Below are 24127 nucleotides of genomic sequence, written 5' to 3' on the forward strand. Positions count from 1 at the left end.
CAGGTTTCTGAGCCCCAGTGGGCTCAGTCATCCTGAACATTTGTCATTTAACTTAGTGTCATGCGTGTCCATATGAAGATACCACCCAACAGGCTTTGTGTGAGCAATAAAGCTTTTTAATCACCTGGGTGCAGGCGGGCTGAGTCCGAAAAGGGTAAGCGAAGGGAGATAAGGGTGGGGCCGTTTTATAGGATTTGGGTAGGTAAAGGAAAATTACAGTCAAAGGGGGGTTGTCCTCTGGTGGGCAGGAGTGGGAGGTCACAAGGTGCTCAGTGGGGGAGCTTTTTGAGCCAGGATGAGCCAGGAAAAGGAATTTCACAAGGTAAAGTCATCAATTAAGACAGGGGCAGGGCATTTTCACTTCTTTTGTGATTCTTTAGTTACTTCAGGCCATCTGGGCAAATATATACGTGCAAGTCACAGGGGATGCGATGGCTTGGCTCAGAGGCCTGACAGAGAGGTTCCAAGATACTCTTGGAAAAAGCAATTGATTGCTGGAAAAAATGTTCTTTCTTCCTTTGGAATCTGAGTAAAGGGGCAGGAAACAGCGAGGTCTCTCCTCCCACCTTCCACCACCATCATCAGTTTTGTTATTTAATCATGTATTTTTACTTGTATCTAAGCCAGGTCCTTTGACAATGAGGAGGTGCCAGGGATCAGGGGTGAGGAAGTGCAGGACTGGATGGACATTTAAGGTAGGGCAGCTTTGGGGGATGCTGCTTCCAAATGCAGGGGGGACCATCACCGTGTATTCCCCATAGTTGTGTGGTAGGCAGCTCTGGGTACCCTGACCACAAAGATTTGGGGTCAATTTCTTCACCAGAGGATGTGAGGAGGACGGAATACTCAAAAGGCACTCAGGGATGGTGGAACTTTGGAGCGGAGGAGGCGGGCAAGGCCTCTCAGATGGTCACGCTATTCTCTATCATGCTGGGTCGAAGGTACTCATAGGGCAGGTCCAGGACTGCATTCCGGACCTCAATCTCCTTGTCCATGGCAGCCAGCGCCTCCCGGAATTGTCTCAGCACAGCTTGGGGCTCAGGGCCAGAGAAATATTTCTCCTCATGCTGCCCCAGGGCCACCTGAGAGGCAGAAAACAAGTTGGCTCAGCCCCTTGGGGGCTCTCAGCCCAGAATACTTCCCCTCCTTTGAGCTGCCTCCTTCCCAGGACCCAGGCATTTGCTTCTTACCATGACAGGCTGACGTCTGCCAAGGAAGTCGGTGACGGTCTTTTGCATACGTGCCTGGTGGAGATTGGGCAGTGAGTCCACTATGTCCTTCTCTGTCACATCCTTGGAGATGGGTGGGGGCTTCCGCATGGTGCATGGGCCATTAAGGATCCAGGAGTACCAGTCCAGCTGCAGGGAGGAGAGCCCACAGAAACCTTGGCTGATGACTTGGCCATTTGATCCCCCACTTCTCCATCCCAGGAGCCCTTGGGGGATAATCACATAGGTTACCTGACCCAGGTGGTTAGAAGCATGCTGACCCGTGCATGTGAAGGTGCCCATGGTGACAAAGTGGCAGAGCTGAGCCCGGGACTCTAAGGAGATGGGGAACCTGGTGAAATGAGGAGAATCAGAGACCTTGAAACCAGAACATGAAACAGGTCTCAGGCAGGGAGAGCTATGTGGAGATAGAGAAAAGTTATTTTTCTGTGGTCCTGGCCTGGACTCCCACCTTGTGTGTGCTCCAAGGTTAATGCACTTGGGATGAACCCTGAGCTATGGGGAGAGGGGAAGGAAGAGTGAGAGAAAATACCTAAGAGAAGTTTTGTAACTGGTTCCAAAGGAAGCTCTCAGTACATGAGGAGAGAGAACACTGTGTGGGAAGAGGGCTGGGGAGATCAGGAGTGCTTGTTAGCATTTCTGGACACATCCTGGAGAATTCTCAGGTTCCTCGGGCAGGCGGGGTATCTCATGATGATGTGAGAAGCAGATTGTTTGTAGAGGAGTGGGTGTTGACAGGGGTCAGTGGGGAGGGATCCCTGTCTCACCCCCGGTCTTGGGCTGTCTGCAGTCCAGTCTCAGTCATCTCTCTGCACCAGGCCTGCAGCTCTAGATCATCCTTCACGGCTTGGTCGCTCTTGTAGAAAAGCCCAACCATCCCCTCCACGTACCTGCTCCCCAGGGAAGAAGATACTCAGTCTCAGGGGCCAATGCAGGACCTTCTGGACCTACAGTCCCCCGCCCCTCCATTCACTGCCTCTCTGTGCCACCCTCACCTACCGGCTGATGATTCCCCACAGCCTGATGGCATCTTGGCCATAAAGAGAAGATTTCACACCCAGGAGTCCACGGTCAGCCAGGTCATCAGGAGGACAGAGGGAACGATAGGTCAAACAAGCTGTGGCTCTCTGAAGAATGTCCACGTGGCCCCCACTACCAGTGCTCACCACCTGAGGATAACCCACAGCCATGCCAAGTTGCGGAGGGAGGAAGACGAGCATCAGGAGACTCCAGGCCTGTGCTCCTACTCTAGCCCTTTTAAGCAGGAAGCTATTCAGGCATGAGGCAGGTTTGGGAGAGGCCTTCCATGGAGGAAGGAGAGCTTGGGGGAGGAGTGGGAAAGGGAAACAACCCCTAGGATTCTTCCAGTATTGAACCCACTTCCCCTTCACCCATCCATTTCCATACCAGGTCAAAAATTCCACATTCAGAGACAAGACGACTACGGGCCAGGGTGTTGATCGCCATGGTGTAGCGGAAGTGGGGGATCAGGAGCTGATTATGGAAGAAAGAAATGGGACACGGTCAAAGAGAGGTCTCAGCATCTGTGAGAAGAGGATGTTAAAGGAAGTGACAGAAAAGGGAGAGACTTCTCGTTACATTGGATGGGGTCAGGGTAACATTTGGGAATACAGAGATGGAAAAACGTCTTCTCAGAGCATCCCAGGGTGAAAGTTTTAGCTCACTCATTTCCACAGTCTGGTATCCTGGCAGGTACCCACAGATAAGCCCATCCCTTTTTGCCTTCACCCTCCTATAATATTCCTTCTGTCATACAAACGTGCAATATTAGATACCCTAAAGAAAACCCGTGCTTGACCCCACATCCTTGTCTTGCCATCTCCTTGTTTCTTGCTTTCCCTTTCACAGCAATTCACCCAGTGTTGTCTTTGCTTACTCACCTCACATTTGCTGCTCTTCCCCCATGAATCAGGCTTCTTCCACTTCCCTGAGATAGTGCATGTCCATTTACTAACCAATGACTTCCATACTGAGAAACATAAATGTCACTTCTCTGTAACTTTCTTGATCTCTCAGCAGCATTTGAGACAGATGAATCACACGTCCCTCTTCAAACACTTTCTTCTCCTGGATGCCATGCATTGCACTTTTTGGTTTTCCTCCTACCTCAATGAGGTTCCTTCTCTTGTTTCTTTTCTCACTCTGCTCCCTCCTCTCAATTTGTAAATGTTGGATCACCCTAGAGTTATATCTGGATCAAATTCTCTAGTGTCTCTACAAATCCTAGAGAACTTCATCCAGTACAATGACTTTAGATACTTTTGTTTTCTAATGACTCTAAAATCTGTATTTACAACCTACACCTCTTCTAGGAACTCCAGACTCACATATCCAGTTGCCCTTCTGACATGTGCAAATGGGTCTTTACAGGCATTGGAAGCCTGACATAGTCAGAAAATAACTTGATTCTTCTCCCCACTAAGTAACATGGCTTCTTCTCTCATCTCCTCCCACCTCTTCTTTTCACCCCAACTCATGCCCTACACTTGAATCTCACCCATTATCCATGTTCCTTTCTTTCCTTGCCTCTATAGATCTTTCTGGCTATAATGTTCCACCCCTCACTTGCCCACCTGGAAACCTCTTTAGCCCAAATTTCAACTCCTTTGCGAAACCTATTCTCACTTTTCCCCCCACCTCATAGTAAGTGTGTGCCTGGGTGTTTCCATAGTACTCTGTGTGTGTATGTGTCTCCACATATAAATTGATTGCTGCTAGATTGAAATGTACAAGGTGAGACTCTGTGTAGGAGTCTGAAATACGAAGAACAGTCAAATACAGAATGACCGAGATGCTGAAGTACCTTGTAAATAGGATGGAGGCTAGGCAAGCTTCTCATTGTAGCCACAGCAATCACCTCAGCAATCAAGTGTCCCCTCAGCAGATGTGACTGTAACTGGTGCAGCTGGAAATCAGAGCTCTGGACCCAGATCTTGGCCAGGAGCCAGGCCATTGGGGGATCCGAGGGCAGAAAGAGCAGAGGTGGGGGACATCCGTGTCGAGGTGGCTGGAGCTAGAGCAGGAGAGAGAATGGGGGCTGATGACCTGTGTATCTAAGTCCCTAAAGGAGATCAGTGTCTGGTGGAAAAACACCTGGACCCTCTTACCTGGATGACCATGGGCAAGAGTCTTCCATCAGGCTGAAGCTTCAGCATGACCAAAGGGGCTGCCACATATTGCTGCTTAAAAATGATGACATTAGGCTTGACACCATCCAGCAAAGAGAAATCCACTTCAAACAGAGATCCAGACTGCAGGGCCAGAGGCAGGAATAGAAAATAGGGTTGGAGTCGTTTTCTGGAGCCCTTCTCTCATTTTCCAGGGTGGATCCTTCCTCTACCCATCCAAGTCTATTTTACTTTAAACACCAATCACTGTCCCTAGAACCAAAAAACTGAACACAAAGTTTTCATGACTGATGTCTTCCTTCAGACTTGGAGCTCCCTGCAGTGAAGGTTCTGGTTTTCCACCACATAAGGCCACTGCACTCTTCACATAACCCTTCTGCCAGCTTTAGCCAAGGTAGCAAAAATATTTTATCTACCCACCTCCCCCCAAAATAGATTCAGCTTTTAGCTCTCCAAGGCTTTGTTTAGTTTTTCTGGCTATTTCTCTCCAGAAGCTTGAGCTCTTCCCTAAGGCTGATATATGTTCAATGAAGAAGGAAGAGAGGAAAGTAGAGATGGAAGAGAAAGAAAAGAAGGTACAGGAGGAGATGTTGTAGATCAACGTTCTCAATCAGGGGCGATTCCTCCTCTCCCCACTCCCCAACCCCAGGACATTCGGCAATATCTAGAGACATTTTTGGTTGTCACAACCAGGGGGATGCTGCTGGCATCTAATGGGTAGAGGCCAAGGATGCTACTAAACACACTACGATCCACAGGAAAGCCCCCCACCCCCAACAGAGAATTATGTGGTGCAGAATGTTAATAGTGCCAAAGCTGAGAAGCCTTAAGTGTAGATGGAGGAGATGAGAGATGGGAAGAGAAGGGAGGTGGGGATAATGGCCGGGATGGTGGATGGGCAGAAAGCCCAGCAGCACCTGGAGTTCTTTCTCCAGCTGGGTCTTCAAGTCTTCCATCCCTGGAGGCAGCACCAGGCGGGCGGGGAGCCTTGAAGAACGCCTCAGGAGCATGGGGTTTGCACCATTGAGAAACTGGTACCCAAAGAAGGCATCATTCTTCCAAGAATCATGAACCCGCTCTAGGAACATCAATTGGGGAGCAGCCTGTGAGCTCTGAGCTCCTAATCCCGCTGACCTATTACTCTTCCATCCTCTATCCCCCCTCCTTTTTCAAATTCCCTGGGCTGGAAATCTGTATATTGGTTTTGGGAGGTTGTGGAAACTGACCAGCCAGGGCAGTCTTTCCACGTGGGAATATTTTTTTGAAATCTTCCAGCCCTTTCACACAATTTATGATATCCAGTGTCCCCTTAATGGCCATGTCCTTCCACCTGTGGAAAGAATGGAGTACAAGAAGATCAATGAAGGATCCCACCTTGTGCCCTGGGAAGCAAGTACCCAGCCTCTACCTGGCACTTACGCTTTTGCTAGGGAGACACTAAAGTCTAAATCCTTATCCTCGAGGAATTGCTCGTCCCTGGGAAGGTCCAGTTGCCTATTCCCTGCTATAGGCAGGATTAACCCATTTTTCCAGGAGCCCCACCTGAAGGAAGAACACAGAGGTAGGAGTAAGGGGGCGGGCAGCGGGTTTCTTGGGATCTGGTAGGGGGATCAAAGACTTTCTGGGGCTCACCGGTACACCTTCCTTCTTTCCTCGAGCTCCTGTTCCCGGTATTTCTTAAACAGGTTCTGGGGGTCATCACTCAGGGTCCGGGCTGGGGGAGGGGGACAAAAGCACACACCCTCCCTGGTTACCCCTCTGTGCTACGCTTGGGTCTCTCCATCAGCCACCCTCCTCTGCCCCATCCTCCTTCACTTCTCCCCATCTCCCTCATCTTTCCCTCTTTTACAGTAGCCTCCCTCAACCCACTTCTTCTTCCAGCCTGCCAGTGGCCGCGCCCCTTCTCCACCAAGCTCACCAGTGCCCTCGGGCAGGCAGATAATCCTGTGGCCCTGCACCCAGCGGTAGCAGGGGAAAAAGGCCTCGCCTTGGGTCCCCGGGCCCTGCACTGAGATCCACTTGCAGAACCAGTCGAGACTCAACAGCACTTTGTGCTTGCGCAGCTTCACCATCAGGAGGCGCCCCAGGTGCAGGGGGACGTCGATTTCAAACTCCTCCTCCTGTGCAACAGGACACAGCTCAGTGTCAGGGTTGGGGTCTTCAGGGAGGGCAGCGGGGTCGGTGAACCTTCAGAGAATCCTGGCTCTGTTTCCCCACCGGAGCATACCCGGGGAGAGGTGGAGGTGAGGAGCAGCTGGTACTGTGGGGCGCCAGCCTCCCCCACGACCTGCCATGCACACCCCAGCGGGCATCTCGTGGTCTCTGCTCAAGCACGCAATTGCCTCTCATTTCTCCTGTTCCTCTCGCTTTTCCTTTTCCTATCAGGCACACCAAGTGCACCCGACCTCGGCCCCTACCCGGCTTCCCGGATTTCTCCAGCACCCTCCGACTGGCCCCAGCCCCCAGTGACACCTCAGAGTCCCAGGGCCCCAGCTCTCACCTTGCCCCACACCGGTCGCAGCTGCTTCCCTAGGTCTGCCTCCCCGTGCTCGCCCACCAGCCACAGCTGCACCAGGTTGGGAGAGCCTGCCAGGAACAAATCCCCTGTGGCTACACGGACCGTGTACTTGCCCGGACCTCCAGGGGGGTCTGGGGAGAAATCAGCCCTACTTGAGGATCTGAGACCCAGCTCCCAGGGAACCACGCCCAGTCCAGAGTGCCTGTTATATTTGGGTTTCAGGCTCCCCACCTCCCACCCACAGATTCCTCCCGCACGGGGCGGGGGGACACAGACTGGCGCCAGGCTCAGGTCTCTGTATCCAGTTTCTCCCAGCGGCTCTGGAAAGTACAGCCCCATCTTTATTCACTCGACAAACACTCCCTGATGCCAGGTTCACACCCTGCCATGAGCCGAACGCATCAGCCTACAGACAATGACAGCTAAACACTAGCGCCCACCCAATTTTGGTGAATATATAAATACGATTGCCACAGCTTTGGAGATAACAGAAGTGGAATGGCTTGAAGTGCAGGGGTATTTTTCAGTGGCAAGTTGACACTCCCCAGACACTCCTGCACACCCACGGCTCGCCTCTCTCCTGGACCTCCTGTGCTATTGCAAAAAAAAAAAAAAAAAAAAAAAAAAAAGGCTTGAACAGCCCTTCCATCGCCTCATGTTGAAAGACTCAAAATAGTTGGCTAAAGTGAAAAAGTATACAGATGTACATACCTTAACATTTTGTTTTAAACTGAAATCATAAATGTTGAGCCATTCATGAATTTCTAATAAAGGGCCAACGTGTTTTCATTGAATGGGGGTCCATAATAAGAGCCCTTCTAGGTCTTTCTTGCATAAGCCACATCCAGATGAGTTGACATTTATTTAAAACAGAGCTAGAACCTAAAGGTTCTTGTGGGGAAAAAGACTAAATGCAGCCTCTATTGAGATCTTTACAGTTTTTGCAAAACTTTTTTAAAAAAGATTATTGTTTATGTAGTCATAAAATAACCAAAACACGTTGGCCCTTTATTGTCTCCCAGGCTGGAGTGCAGTGGCATGATCTCAGCTCACTGCAACCTCCGCCTCCCGAGTTCAAGCAATTCTCCTGCCTCAGCCTCCCCAGTAGCTGGGATGACAGGTGCCTGCCATCATGCCTGGCTAATTTTTTTTTTTTTTTTTTATTTTTAGTAGAGATGGGGTTTCACCATGTTGGCCAGGCTGGTCTCAAACTTCTGACCTCAAGCGATCTGCCCACATTGGCCTCCCAAAGTGCTGGGATTACAGGCGTGAGCCACCGTGCCCGTCCATAAACAGTTCTGGAAGTTTACACAACTATTCTTGATAAACATAAAGCACAACTGGTGGATATCAAAGTGCCAGGCATGTCAGAAATTAGCCTACTGGCTGTATGAATTTGGCATGCTGTGGGCATGTCAGTTTTTTTTTTTTTTTGGAGGAGATAGACAGTGTCAGTCTCCTGATAAGTTGGTTATGGGTAGGTAATTTAAAAGCTTCTATCGTAAAATCTAGTCTCTCTGACACTGCCCTGTCCACTGCAGCCACATCTCCCAATACTCAAGAATCCTGAGAACACGACTGGTCATGACACTTACTCACGTCATTCACCAATAAAACCCTCTATCCTTCCTCCTCAAAATCAGGAACACTCTCCTATCCTCCCCATTGACCCCCACCCCTGACAAGTTTCACCTCCACCCTGTGCCCTACCATTATCCTCTAGAGCCTCAACTTCTCTTTGAAGAAGATCCTTCTAACATTTTGGCAACATATTCCCTCCACTTAACCTCTAAGTCCCATTTTAAGTTTCAGTCACCAACCAGTGCAATCACAGCTTAGACTTCATTTGTCACTTAAAACTCACCTACAGTATATTACCCATTTTGTGGTTTATCCACTCAGCCCATGAGCTGCTCTCCCCTTCCTTAAGGTTATGACTGGAAAGAGAAGAAAGAGCACTTGAGTTTCTGAGGATTTTCCAGGTCCTGTGGAAATCCAGTTCAATTATCTTCCTTGGGTTCTGTCAGATACCCAAGCGGTTTTCCAATAAATCCCCCTTTGTTGCTTAGGTTAGCTTGAAGTAGGTTTCTAGAACAATTAACTCTACCATATATAAGACAAAAATATCCTGTCAGAAGTGAATTCAAGTTACAGATGCATAGAAAGAAATTATGAAACCAAGTAGCAATGAGTCTCAAGAGTTGAAATATAAACATGAACCTGTGTTCCTTTTCTAGTAACTCTTCCTTTCTCCTTAGTGGTTTGCTAACAGTTTCTTGGCCGAGTCCACATTTTCCCGATCATTCTTGTTTAATAGTATAATCTTGTGTCAATATTCAAGATTGCTTATTTTATAACTTCCATCTTAAAAGTCCATTCTAGGCTCATCTCCTTGCCTCCAGCCTCCTTTCCTAAACTATGTTCCTCTCCACCTGTCCTAACTCAAGCTAAACCTGTTTTTGAACCTAGAGGCTTACAGTAAAGGAGAGGGATTATCTTTATTTAATGGACTTTCCCTTTTTTTCTCTCTGAGTTTCGTATTCTCATACATCCCCTATGAAGGAAGCAAAGAGAGAATGAAGAAACCACTTAAGTAAGTGGTCAAAAGTATCTCTGCCATCTGCTACTGGCTACCTGTGTGAACATGATGGTTCTTATAAGCAATGTTTGGTTTTCTTGGAGCAATGTTCAGCTTCATGCCTATCTTTGCTACCAAAAGAACTCCTTCTAGAATGGAATCCATGTTTTATCAGGACACTATCCCAACGTCATTTTTCAGGTTGGATGTTCCCTTGTTTAGCCTGGAAAAACTGCAGTCTATGGTTTCTGCCCTTCTGCTAGTCTCCACCACCCTCCACGTGGGGCCACAGGAATCCCTGACACCCTCTTGTTTACCCTTTAAGGGCTGCAGAGAAGTAAAATGAGTTGAAAATGCCTCCATCTTCTTCTAAGGCACAATACATTATGATTATTTCAGGCTTGGCACTCTTGACCAGTGTCTCATTAAAAAATGCTCAGTGAAATTTCTTCAAACAGTAGCAGACATGAGTTGCTATATTAAAATGTGCTCCCAAATTCAAAAAATATATGCCAAATAGTCCCCTCTTCTCCGTAACGGAGGAAGAAGACTGGAAGTGCAATGCTCTATACTGCTAAGATCTCAGAACTCTTCCATAAGAACTTTATTTCAGTACTCTACACTTCAGTGATGGACTAGGAGATTCATATTCTACCAGTTTTCCTGTATCAGTCAAGGACTCAATATAAAACAGTTGGCACAATTAAATTAGAATAATTAGAGGAGGGTTTATTTACAAAGGAACAACTTATGGTGGATAGAGTGTGACAGAACCAAAAAGGGATAGATAGGGCAGGAGCCTGAGGCTGGCAGCAGTGTAGCTGGTGTCATCCCTGGGCCCAAAGGAAAGAGGACAGAGAGAGGTAACAAGCCAGAGGGTATGAAAGCCCATAATATTATCCTTCCAGGGAAGAAAGAAGAGTGCATAAAGATAGAAAATACATTTAAAGAGACAAAGTAGCTGTGTTGAGGAAACTCAAAGAAATTCAAGATAACACAGAGGAGGAACTCAGAATCCTATCATACATTTAACCAAGAGATTGAAATAATTTAAAAGAAGCAGAAATTCTGAAGGTGAAAAATGTAACTGATATACTGAAGAGTGCATCAGTCTCTTAACAGAAGAAGAGACTAAGCAGAAGACAGAATTAGCTTGAAAACAGACTATTTGAAAATAGTCGAATAAAAAAATAAAATAAATAAAAAATGGAAATACACAATCAGAAGAGACAAAAGAAAAATAATAAAGAGAAAGAAGCGTATCTATGAGCTCTAGAAAATAGCCCCAAAGGGGCAAATCTAAGAGTTTTTGGCCTTAAAGAGGAGGTAGAGAAAGAGATAGGAGTAAAAAGTTTAAAGGGATAATAACAGTAAACTTCCCAAACCTAGGGAAAGATCAAAATCCTAATACAAGAAGGTTATAGAACACCAAGCAGATTTAACCCAAAGAAAACTACCTCAAGGCTTTTAATAATCAAACTACCAAGGGTCAAGCATAAAGAAAGGATTCCAACAGCAGCAGGAGAAAAGAAACAAATAACAAAATGGAGCTCCAGTAGGTCTCACAGCAGACTTTTCAGTGGAGACCTTACAGGCCAGGAGAGAGTGGCACGACATATTGAAAGTGCTGAAGGAAAAGAAAACATTTACTCTAGAATAATATATACTGTGAAAATACCCTTCAAACGTGAAGAAGAAATAAAGACTTCCCCAGACAGATAAAAGCTGAGTGATTTCATCAAGACAAGACCTGTTCTACAAGAAATGCTAATGAGATCTAGTTCTTCAATTGGAAAGAAAGGACGTGAATGGGCAATAAGAAATCATCTGAAGGTCCAAAACTCATTGGTAATAGTAAGTACACAGAAAAACACAGAATATTAAAACACTGTAACCATGATCTGTAAACTCCTCTTTTTTTTTTTTTTTTTTTCCTGGGTTCAAGCGATTCTCCTGCCTCAGCCTCCTGAGTAGCTGGGACTACAGGTGTGCACCACCACGCCCAGCTAATTTTTGTATTTTTAGTAGAGACGGGGTTTCACCATGTTGGCCAGGATAGTCTCGATCTCTTGACCTCGTCATCCACCCACCTCGGCTTCCCAAAGTGCTGGGATTACAGGCATCAGCCACCATGCCCAGCCTTGTCAACTACTCTTACACTAAATAGACCAAAAGATGAACCAATTGAAAATAATAACTAAAACAAATTTTCAAGGCATACACAGTACATTAAGATATAAATAGAAACAATAAAAAGTTAAAATGTGGGGGATGAAGTTAAGGTGTAGAGTTATGATTAGTTTTCTTTTTGCTTGTTAGTTTATGCAAGCACTGTTAAGTTGTTATCAGCTTAAAATAATGGCTTATAAAATAGTGTTTGAAAATCTCATCGTACCCCCAAATCACAAACATACAACAAACAGACACAAAAGTAAAAAGCAATAAATTAATACCACCAGATAAAATCACCTTTACTAAAAGGAAGAAAGGAAAGAATGAAGAGAAGACCACAAAACAATCAGAAATGAGAAAATGGTAGGAATATTACTTGCTTATCAGTAATAACATTGGATGTAAATGTACTAAACTCTCCAATCAGAAGACATAAAACAAGATCCAGTGATCTATCACTTAGAAGAAACACACTTCATTTATGAAGACAGACACAGACTAAAAATAAAAGGATGTAAAAAGATATTCCATACCAATGGAAACTAAAAAGGAGCAGAAGTAGCTACACTTATATCAGACAAATAGATTTCAAGACAAAAACTGTAAGAAGAGACGAAGGTCATTATATAATAAGGGGATCAACTCAGCAAGAGGATAACAATTACAAATGTATATGCATCCAACACTGGAACACCCAGATATATAAAGGAAATATTACCAGAGCTAAAGAGACAGACCAATAATAGTTGGAGACTCCAACACCCCACTTTTGGCACTGGAGAGATCTTCCGGACAGAGAATCAATAAAGAAATATCACAGTTAATCTGCGCTATAGACCAAATGGACCTCATAAATATTTACAGAACATTTCATCCAACAGTTGCAGAATACACATTCTTTTTCTCAGCACACAAATTATTCTCAAGGATAGATATGTTAGGTCACAAAGCAAGTCTTAAAACATTCAAAAAACTGAAATAATATCAAGCATCTTCTCTGACTACAGTGAAATAAAAGTGGAAATCAATAAAAGGAGAAATTTTAGAAACTATACAAATACATAGAAATTAAACAATATGCTCCTGAATGACCAGTGGGACAATAAAGAGGTGAAGGGGGAAATTGAAAAGTTTTCTGAAGCAAATGATAATGGAAACACAACATGCCAAAAGCTATGGGATATAACAAAAGAAGTACTAAGAGGGAAGTTTATAACCATAAGCATCTACATCAAAAAAGAAAAAAAAAACTTCAAATAACCTAACAATGCATCTTAAAGAACTAGAAAAGCAAGAGCAAACCAAACCCAAAATTAGTAGAAGAAAAGAAATAATAAAATTCAGACCAGAATTAAAGATTTTGAAATAAAGAAAACAGCACAAAGGTCAATGAAACAAAAAGTTGGTCTTTGAAAAGATAAAATTGACAAACCTTTAGACAGACTAAGAAAAAAAAGAGGAGCCAAATAAGTAAGATAAGATATGAAAAATCAGACATTAGAACCAATGCCACAGAAATTCAAAGGATCATTAGTGGCTACTATGAGCAACTATATGCCAATAAATTGGAAAATCTAGAAGAAATGGATAAATTCCTACATATGTACAACCTACCAAGATTGAACCAGGAAGAAATCTAAAACCTGAACAGACTAATAACAAGTTACGAGGTAGAAGCTATTAATAAAAAAATAAAAATTTTTCCAGCAAAGAAACACCCAGGACCCAATGGCTTCACTGCTGAATTCTACCAAACATTTAGAGAAGAACTAATACCAATCCTACTCAAATACTACAAAAAAAAAAAAAAAAAAAAAAAAAAAAAAAAAAAAAAAAAAAAAAAGGAGGGAATACTTGCAAACTCATTCTATGAGGTCAGATTTACCCTGATACCAAAAGCAGAAAAAGACACACCAAAAAAGAAAACTACAGGCCAATATCACTGATGAATATTGATGCAAAAATTCTCAACAAGTATTAGCAAACCAAATTCAACACCACATTAAAAATCATTCATTATGACCAAGTGAGATTTATCCCTGGATGCAAGGATGTTTTAACATATGTAAATCAATCAGTGTGATATATCATAACAGAATGAAGAACCAAAGACATATGATTATTTCAATTGATGCTAAAAAAGCAATTGATAAAATTTAACACTTCTTCATGATATAAACCCTCAATAAACAAGATATAGAAGGAACAAACCTCAATGTAATAAAATCTATATACAACAGACTCATGGCTAGTATCACACTGAATGGGGAAAAACTGAAAGCCTTTCCTCTAAGATATGGAACAAGACAAGGAAGTCCACTTTCTTTTTTATTTTTTTCTTTCTTTTTCAGTAAGAATGCTCAAGGATCAAATATGTCCACTTTCATCACTGTTATTCAACATAGTACTGGAAGTCCTAGCTAGAGAAATCAGACAAGGAAAAGAAATAAAGGGCATCCAAATTGGAAAGGAAGAAGTCAAATTATCCTTATTTGCAGATGGTATGATCTTATATTTGGAAAAACCTAAAGACTCCACCAAAGAACTATTAAAACTGATAAACAAATTTAGTAAAATTGTAGGATACAGAATCAACATACAAAAATCAGTAGGATTTCTATATGCCAACAGTGAACAATCTGAAAAAGAAATCAAGAAAGTAATCCTATTTACAACAGCTACAAATAAAATACCTATGAATTAACTAAAGAAGTGAAATATCTCTACAATAAAAACTATAAAACACTGATGCAAGTAATTGAAGAGGACACACAAAAATGGAAAGATATTCCATGTTTATAGATTGGAAGAATCAATACTGTTAAATATCCATACTGCCCAAAGTAATCTACAGATACAATGCAATCCCTATAAAAATATCAATGACATTCTTCACAGAAATAGAAAAAAATATCCTAAAGTTTATATGGGACCACACATACACACACACCCCACCCAGAATAGCCAAAGCTATCCTGAGCAAAAAGAACAAAACTGGAGGAATCACATTATCATACGTCAAATTATACCACAGAGTTATAGTAACCAAAACAGCATGGTACAGTTATAAAAACAGACATGTAGACCAGTGGAACATAATAGAGAACTAAATAAATAAATCCATACATCTACAGTGAACTCGTTTTTGAGAAAGATGTGGAGAAGATACATCAGGGAAAGGACAGTCTCTTCAATACATGGTGCTGGGAAAACTGGATGTGCATATGCAGAAGAATGAAACTACACCCCTATCTCTTGCCACATACAAAAATCAAATCAAATGGATTCAACACTTAAGTCTAAAGGTTTAAATCTATGTTCTCAAACTATGATACTACTACAAGAAGATATTGGGGAAAATCTCCAGGATATTGGTCTGGGCAAAAAGTTCTTGAGTAATACCCCACAAGCACAGGCAACCAAAGCAAAAATCAACAAATGAGATCACATCAAGTTAAAAAAAAAAAAAAAACTTTTGCAGAGCAAAGGATACAATCAACAAAGGGAAGAGACAGTCCACATAATGCGTGAAAATATTTGCAAACTACCCATTTGACAAGGGTTTAATAACCAGAATATATAAACAACTCTATAGGAAAATAATCTAATAATCTGATTAAAACAGACAAAAGATCTGAATAGACATTTCTTAAAAGAAGACATCCTGTTTGACATCACTGATCATCAGAGAAATGCAAATCAAAACTACAATGAGATACCCTCTTACCCCAGTTAAAAAAATGGCTTATATCCAAAAGACAAGCAATAACAAATGCTGGTGAGGATGTGGAGAAAAGGGAACCCTTGTACACTGTTGGTGGGACTGTAAATTAACACAACCACCATGGAGGTTCATCAGAACACTAACAATAGAGCTACCATATGATTCAGCAATCCCATTGCTATGTACTCAAAAGAAAGGAAATCAGAATATTGAAGATATAGCTGCACTCTCATGTTTCTTGCAGCGCTGTTCACAATAGCCAAGACTTCAAAGCAATCTAAATGTCCATCAACAGCTGAATCAATAAAGAAAATATAGTACATATACACAATGGAGTACTATTCAGCCACAAAAAAATAAGATTCTGTCATTTGCAATGGATGGAACTGGAGGTCATTATGTTAAATGAAATCAGCCAGGCACAGAAAGACAAATTTTAAATGCTCTCAATTATTTGTGGGAGCTAACAATGAAAACAATTGAAGTCATAAACACAGAGAGTAGAAGGATACTTACCAGAGGCTGGGAAGCGTAATGCGGTGGGGGAGTGGGTAGGGCATGGGGAATGGAGATGGTTAATGGTTACAAAAAAATTAGAAAGAATGGGTAAGACTTATTTGCTAGCACAACAGGGTGACTATAGTCAAAAATAATTTAATTATACATTTTAAAATAACTACAAGAGTATAACTGGATTTTTTTTTTTTTTTTTTTTGAGACGGAGTCTCATTCTGTCACCCAGCCTGGAGTGCAGTGGCACAATCTGGGCTCACTGCAAGCTCTGCCTCCTGGGTTCATGCCGTTCTCCTGCCTCAGCCTCCTGAGCAGCTGGGACTACAGGCATCCGCCACCATGATTTTTTGTAACACAAAGGATAAATGTTTTATCCTTTAGCAAAGATGGATACTCCATTCTGATGTTATTATTATGCATTGCATGCTTTATTGAAATATCTCATGTAACTCATAAGTATATATATCCACTATGTACCCACAAAAATTAATATTAAACTTGTCCACGTGACTTTGGGAATTCCCATCCCATTCTCACCACTGCAAAGCCTTTAGGCAGTAGGAAAATCCTCTAAATCAAGACAGTATTAAACCATATTCAGATAAGGTCATTTTCTTTGAGTTGGACTTAAGAGTTTGAGACTACCTCATGGGAAGCACTTCAGAGTGTGGGATAATAGAGAAAGACTGGTGTAGTAGTTAAGGCCATAGGATTTTGAGGTGAACACACTTCAGTCACATTCTGGCCATGCCCCTAACTTGCTGTGTGACCCATGACACATTACTGAGGATACAGCCTCAGCCTCTATGTCCTCATCAATAAAATCAAAATACTAATACCTACATCACAGAGATACTTGAGGATGAAAAAGTTTACTCTGCAAACTTGCTCTTAACACAGTCTATAAAATTTAATAAGCATTCAACAAATTATAGATATCATCATGACATACAAGGATACCTCAAGACTTAGAGAGGAAGCTGAGCTTGTAACTAAAGCTAAAGAAGACCAGTGCACAAAATGGACCACCTCGAGATCGTCAATTGTAATGGTTGTCATGTTGTGGCGTTTTGAAAATGAAACTACACATAATGAAGGGATACTCTTTCTTTTTTTTTTGGAGACGGAGCCTTGCTCTGTTGCCCAGGCAGGAGTGCAGTGGCATGATCTTGGCTCACTGCAACCTCCGCCTCCCGGGTTCAAGCAATTCTCGTGCCTCAAACTCCCAAGTAGCTGGGATTTCAGGTGCACACCACCACGCCAGGCTAATTTTTGTATTTTTAGTAGAGACAGGGTTTCACCAGGTTGGCCAGGCTAGTCTCAAACTCCTGACCTCAAGTGATCCACCCACCTCGGCCTCCCAAAGTGCTGGGATTACAAGCGTGGGCCACCGCGCCCAGCCATGAAGGGAGAAATTTTCTACACAAGTTAGTCTTAGGGGCATCTTCTCTAGAGCTTCAAGATCTTTACTAATTATTCTAACTTCTTATAGGACCCAGAGATGCCTCCCTAGGGTCTGAGAAGACCAAAATTAATGAAGACCTACAGTTAAATCTCAAAACACTTGGGGCCTATCAAGATGGAGAAATCAGAGAAATGCTTTCAGATTGTATTTCCACAGCCTTCACAACTAAAATCAACTCATCAAAGACGTAAGAGTACCGACAACAAAGAGATGAATTAGTCTCTGTCTATAAATACCACTTAGAAAATAACTGGAAGGATTACCCAGGTTTAACTCTAGATGGCATCTGCTTTAGTTACCAGTTTTGTTAATGAGCTCTATACTAAACTGAGAGTTTATTCATACTAATTACATCGTATTAATTATATGCTCGTCTCCACCTGTTCTAATTCAAGTTACACCTATTTGTGTACCTAGAAGATAAGAGTAAAGCAGAGGGGTGATCTGCTTTTTACACACTTTCCCTTTCTCTTTTTGAGTTTCATGCTTTCATACATACTCTGTGAAGGAAGCCAAGAGAGAATGAAATTCCACTTAAGTAACTGGTCAAAGGTACCGCTGCCAAAATGCCCCTCTCTTTAAGATCCGTGTTTTAGCACAAACCAAAAAGATGTACAGGCATCTAAGTAATCTGAACAATGCAAACTCATGGATTTTCAACTGAAACAACTCATGGGGAATCACCCCAAGGCCTTGAAGTCACCTCGACATGCCTACAATCTTGAGTAGCCTGGAGCACCTGGAGATTTATATCTCAAGGTCCAAAAAGAAAAATGTCAGCATCCCAGTGACTGCCCTTTGAGTAATCTGCTCTTGTGTACCCCCAGATACCCTTGAACACGTGGGGTGAAATAATAATCCCAGTCAATGGACACCCTATGACCTTCCTAATAGATACTAGAACCACCTACTCTACCCTTAACCTTCACAATTACTTACCATAATGCCTCAGTAGTGGGGGTGGATGATTTGCCTCTTTCTAAGCCCCTTTTGGTGTCTCTTGGACTCCATCATGCCCAACACAGCTTTTTGTTAAATTTCACAATCCCTATTAATCTATTAGCAGGGATTTACTTTCTATTTGGAATGCTGATATTTTTGTTTATCCAAAGTACTAATTCCTGAAGTCCTGGAACTCCTTCCCACTGGCCTTTATCCTCCAAAAGCTCTGACAGATCACCCCAGTTTCCTTGCTCCCCTCATAATTCCCCAAGCCCTTGACATCCCTCACTCACATCCATGTTTTTTCGGTTACAGGATCAACATATTGGGGAAGTAGGGCCCTTAAAAGTAGAAATAGACCCCACCATTCCCCCTCCATGAACTACCCCAGTTTCCTTCAAAATCTGAAGCAAGTGAAAGTCTCAGATCTGTTTATTATTCAAGGACTCCTTGACAAAAGGTTCCTCATCCCTATTTGCAGTCCCTGTAATGCCTTTGTTTTCCGTGTACAACACCTAAGGTTAGGCACTGCTAAAGAAAATGAAATGGCTGAGTGTAGTGTGATGAGTCACCCACCAGATTACTTAAGGCTATGTCTGGTGCCTGAACCCTGAAAGCTACTCAACGAGTCAATGGCCCACCCAAGAAGCAGGTGTGCCTGAGAACCGAAACATCCCAGAGTGTATCTGAGAGCACACCAAGGAAAACAGTCCCATCGCACACACACAGTAGGCGAAGAGCCAGAAAATTAGCCTAAAAGCAGCTTAGAAAGGTGACTACAGTCAATCATAATTACACATTAATATATATTTAAATAAATTTAAAATAACGAAGAGCATAATTGAATTGTTTATAACACAAAGAATAAATGCTTGAGGGGATGAATACCTCATTTTCCATGATGTGTTTATTATGCATTGCATGCTGGTATCAAAACATCTCATATACTCCGTACACCTGCTATGAGGTATACGAGTAGGTATACATCTACTATGCACCCACAAAAGTTAATACAAAATTATTTGAAAGTAAAAATAAATAGTTAAATGAAAAGCAGACAGGTGGCAGAGCAGACCTCCAGAGTTGTCCTGCTGCCTGCTGCTGCCCAGGAGTTCCCTGTAGGTAAGTCCCAGTAAACTCATCTACTCCTCAAACTGAACTTCTCTAAATCATTCTTTGGTGTCTTGACTCCTTCCCAGTATGGGGGAACTTACTTCTATACTCTTCTGGCTTTTTCCCATAACAAATGGTGGTTGCCAGGAACTAGGGGGAGGAGGGCAAGTTGCAGAATAGGGAGCTGTTTAATGGGTGTAGTTTTGGTTTTGCAAGATGAAGAGTTCTGGAGAATGACTGCCAACGATGTGAATGTACTTAACACTACTGAGCTGTACACTTAAAAATGATTAGGATGGTACATTTTATGTATATTTTGTCACAATTAAGAATAAAAACTTTAAAATGCGCAAAAGATCTGAACAGATATCTCATGAAAGAAGGTAGACATATGGCAAATGAGTATGGGAAAAGATGCTCAAGTCATATGCCATCAGGAAATTGCAAATGAAAACTACAGTGAGGCCAAGTGCAGTGGCTCATGCCTGTCATCACAACACTGTGGGAGGCTGAGGTGGGAGGATTACTCGAGACCAGGAGTTCAAGACAAGCCTGGGCAACAAGACCCAATCTTCACAAAACAAATGTAAAAATTATCCATGTATGTTGGCATGCGCCTGTAGGCCCAGCTACTCTGGAGGTTGAGGCAGGAGGATTGCTTGAGCCCAGGAGGTGGAAGCTGCAGTGAGCCATGATTGTGCCACTGCACTCCAGCCTGAGCAACAGAGCAAGACCCTGTCTCAAACACCAAAGATTAAATAAATAAACTACAACGAGGTATCACTGACAATGCCAAATGCTGACAAGGATGAAGAGCAACAGGGACTTTCATTTGTTGCTGGTGGGAACGTACAATGGCAGAGCCGCTTTGGAAAACTTGGGAAGTTTCCTACAAACTAAATATACAGCTTTACCATCGGATCCAGCAGTTGTACTCCTACATATTTAACTACTTATTTCAGCACAAAAACCTGCACATAAATGTTTATAGCGGTTTTATTCAAAATTGTCAACAGCTGGAAGCGACCAAGATATCCTTCAATAGGTGAGTGAATAAACTGTGGTACAGTCATTTGATGGAATATTATTCAGCAATTTTAAAAATGAGCTATCACACAATTAAAAGACATGGAGCTTCTTGCCACTGAGTTTAAGAAAAAAATAAGACATGGAGGAACTTCACACTAGATGGCATTCTAGACAAGACAAAACTGTAGAGACAGTAAAAAGATCAGTAGTTGGCAGAGGCTTGGAGAGAGCTGGAGAGGAACGAATAGGCAGAACACAGAGGGTGTTTAAGAAGTAAAACTATTCTGCATGAACATGTGATGGAGAAATCATTATAAGTTTGTCAAAACCCTTAGAATGATACAATACCGAGAGTGAACTGATATATAGTCTTTAAATAGACTATATTTAACAATGTAAAGTATGTGAACTATAATAACACTAAAGCAAGATGCTAATAATAGGGGAAACTATGTGTAAAGAGGAACAGGGATATGTGGGAATTCTCTGTGCTATATACTCAGTTTTTCTGTAAATCAAATGCTGTTCTAAAAAATAAAGCCTATTGGCCGGGTGTGGTGGCTCACACCTATAATTCCAGCACTTTGGGAGGCCAACATGGGCAGATTATGAGGTCAAGAGATCGAGACCATCCCTGGTCAACATGGTGAAACCCCGTCTCTACTAAAAATACAAGAATTAGCTGGACACGGTGGTGCACGCCTGTAATCCCAGCTACTCAGGAGGCTGAGGCAGGAGAATCGCTTGAACCCAGGAGGTGGAGCCAAGATCGCACCACTGCACTCTAGCCTGGGTGACAGAGCGAAACTCCATCTCAAATAGATAAATAAATAAATAAAGCCTATTCAAAAGCTTAATGGGAAGAAAATTAGTCCAATACCTGCAAGCCATAAATAAACTAACGAAGCCTGGATTCCCTTTAGTTTCTAACCCTAAAACCATCCTCATTTCAATACTCCCTGACACCAATTACCTCGCGGTTGACTCATGTTTCCACCTTCTCCAGTGAATTCCTCTGCCCTGAACTGCAACATCTATTTGCCCTCACCTGCATCAACCCAAAATAATCAAAATAATCAGAATCTAATTTAAAGGGAGTTTATTCAAGCACAAAGTGTGACTTTGTATTCTGATTTTGAGCTAATTTTATATCAAATTCAGGCGTTTCCTTAAGAGTTAATATAGAGTGCTTTTGTTTAGAGCCACACTTTTTGCTACCTTATCAGCTAGCTAATTTTCTTTGCTTTCTGGGATATCTGATTTGAAATGGCCTGGAGTTTTAATCATAACTCCCCCTCCTCCCCTCCTCCCCTCTCCCTCCCCCTCCTCCCCTCCCCTATCTCCCTCCCTGCCCCCTCCCCCTCTGCACCTCCCTTTCTTCCTTCCTTCCTTTCCTTTTCTTTCTTCCCTTCCCTTTTTTTTTTTTTTTTTTGAGACAGAGTCTCGCTCTGTCACCCACACTGGAGTGCAGTGGTGCAATCTCAGCTCACTGCAAGCTCTGCCTCCCGGGTTTACGCCATTCTCCTGCCTCAGCCTCCCGAGTAGCTGGGACTACAGGTGCCCGCCACCACGCCTGGCTAATTTTTTTGTATTTTTAGTAGAGACGGGGTTTCACCGGGTTAGCCAGGATGGTCTCATTCTCCTGACCTCGTGATCCGCCTGCCTCGGCCTCCCAAAGAGCTGGGATTACAGGCATGAGCCACCGCGCCCGGTCTCCCTTTCTTTTCTTTCTTTCCCAGTTAAAGATACTATTGTATAACCTGAGCAGTAAGTCCCAGATTTATCCTTTAGGTAAGATCTATCTGTAAACCAAACACCATCAGCAGTAGTAAGGGGGGGTCTCTTAGAGGTCAGTCGTGGGAGAAAGAAGTTCATCAGTCATCGCTTAGGGTTATGCAATAGTGCAGTGTTTTCTCTGGAAATGGAGACAGAAGAGTTGTAGGATTTAGATTATTACATCTAGAGATGTTGATATGAGAAGCTGAAAGAAGCAAAACTTCATATGAAACTAGTCTACTAACTGAATAATGTTGAGTATGACATGAATTTAGCAAATGCTTTCACAGAATGAGGAACAAAACCACTCAGGGCTGTCACCATGAGAATTTCGTCAGTTGCTTCAACTAACAAAGCAGGGGCTGTTATGGCTCTCATGCAAGATGGAAATCCTCTTATCACAGAGTCTAACTGTTGGCTAGAATACCCCACAGGTCTCTTTTGGGCTTCATGGTTTTCAGTTAGGATCCTTCAAATGTTTCCATCACTTTCATGTACAAATACTGAAAACAGAAGATTATAATCTGGATGCACCAAAGCTTGGGCATTAGCAAAGTCATTTTTGATCACTTCTGACATTACTTGATTTTCTTCTGTCCAATCAAGAGGGTCTGGAATGTTCTGTTTAAAAGAAGCATGCAAAGGCCAGGTTTTTATCTATTTGTTTATTTAGATGGAGTCTTACTCTTTTTGCCCAGGCTGAGTGCACTGGTGTGACCTCGGCTCACTGCAACCTCTGCCTCCCGGGTTCAAGCGATTCTCCTGCTCCAGCCTCCCAAGTAGCTGGGATTATAGGCGCCTGCCACCACACCCAGCTAATTTTTTTGTATTTTTAGTAGAGAAGGGGTTTCACCATGTTGGCCAGGCTGGTCTCGAACTCCCGACCTCAGGTGATCCGCCTGCCTTGGCCTCCCAAAGGGCTGGGATTACAGGCCTCATGCCTGAGCCACTGCGCCCGGCCAAGGGGCAGGCTTTTAAATAAAAGTTTGGGATCCAAGTTTTTAAATGTCTTGCCAGCCCCCAAAACTCTCACAGCTGTTTCTTGGTTCTTCGTGGCAGAAGAGCTAAAATTCCTTTCGGTCTGTATGGACTAATAGAAAGTCCTTCCTTAAATATTAGGTGGCCTAAGCACTTCACTTGTTTTTGACAGGATTGTTGTTTTTCTTTAGAAGCTTTGTGTCTCTTTAAGGCTAATTGTTGTAACAAGTGAATCCCAATTTTAAGAAATACTTGCTTATCCTCTGAGCAGAGGAGTAAATTGCCTGTGTATTTTATTAAAATGAATTTTCAAGAAGTCAGTATCTGGAAGATCTGCTTTTAATATTTGTGAAAAGTAAGCTGGGCTCTCAGTTCATCCCTGAGGGATGACTGTTCACGTGTATTGTCTGCCTTCCCAAGTGAAGGTGAAGAGAAATGGATTCTTTTTTATCTGTGGGAATACTAAAGAATGTACTACATAAGTCTATTACCGTAAAGAACTCAGCTTCAGCCGGGTGCAGTGGTTCATGCCTATAGTCCCAGCAATTTGGGAAGTCGAGGCAGGTGGATGGCTTGAGCCCAGGAGTTCAAGACCAGCCTGGGTAACAAGGGGGAAAACCCTATCTCTACAAAATATACAAAAGGTAGCCAAGTGTTGTTGTGCGCACCTGTAGTTCCAGCTATACAGGAGGCTGAGGTGGGAGAATCGCTTGATCCCGGGAGATTGAGGCTGCAGTGAGCTATAATCACACTGCACTCCAGGCTGGGCAACAGAGTAAGACCCTGTCTCAAAGTAAAAAGAAAAGAACTCAGCTTCAGGTGGGATGTCAGTCAACAACAGATGGAAGTTTGGCCCTACTGGGTGTCAAAGAGTGACTATGTTTTTAATTGCTCTCAGATTCTGTACAAACCTCCATCCTCTACCATTTGGTTTCCTTCAG

General features: G+C 43.0%; 1 protein-coding gene across 1 annotated transcript; it reads right to left on the reverse strand.

Annotated features, from left to right (window-relative positions):
• Positions 1 to 584: 584 nt before the first annotated feature.
• LOC104673354 (arachidonate 12-lipoxygenase, epidermal-type-like) lies at positions 585 to 7235 on the reverse strand. The gene is made up of 14 exons (XM_030924097.1): positions 6879 to 7235; positions 6297 to 6498; positions 6011 to 6092; positions 5798 to 5920; positions 5605 to 5708; positions 5296 to 5456; positions 4358 to 4501; positions 4054 to 4263; positions 2637 to 2723; positions 2229 to 2398; positions 1997 to 2119; positions 1461 to 1560; positions 1191 to 1358; positions 585 to 1082 (listed from the first exon to the last, which is right to left on the reverse strand). Exons 1-14 carry the CDS (start codon positions 7233 to 7235, stop codon positions 903 to 905), a joined length of 2211 nt encoding a protein of 736 aa, XP_030779957.1. The 3' UTR covers positions 585 to 902.
• Between the last annotated feature and the right edge of the window lie 16892 nt (positions 7236 to 24127).

The sequence above is a fragment of the Rhinopithecus roxellana genome, chromosome 19 (genome assembly GCF_007565055.1).
Source record: "Rhinopithecus roxellana isolate Shanxi Qingling chromosome 19, ASM756505v1, whole genome shotgun sequence".
In the NCBI taxonomy this organism is placed as follows: domain Eukaryota; kingdom Metazoa; phylum Chordata; class Mammalia; order Primates; family Cercopithecidae; genus Rhinopithecus; species Rhinopithecus roxellana.

Coding starts and splice junctions, on each gene's coding strand:
- LOC104673354 (XM_030924097.1), bottom strand. CDS start 7,235: ATGGGGCTGTACTTTCCAGAGCCGCTGGGAGAAACTGGATACAGAGAC. Junction 6,499..6,878: donor TGCGACCGGTGTGGGGCAAG/GTGAGAGCTGGG, acceptor CCTGTTGCACAG/GAGGAGGAGTTTGAAATCGA. Junction 2,399..2,636: donor AATGTGGAATTTTTGACCTG/GTATGGAAATGG, acceptor GGTTATCCTCAG/GTGGTGAGCACTGGTAGTGG.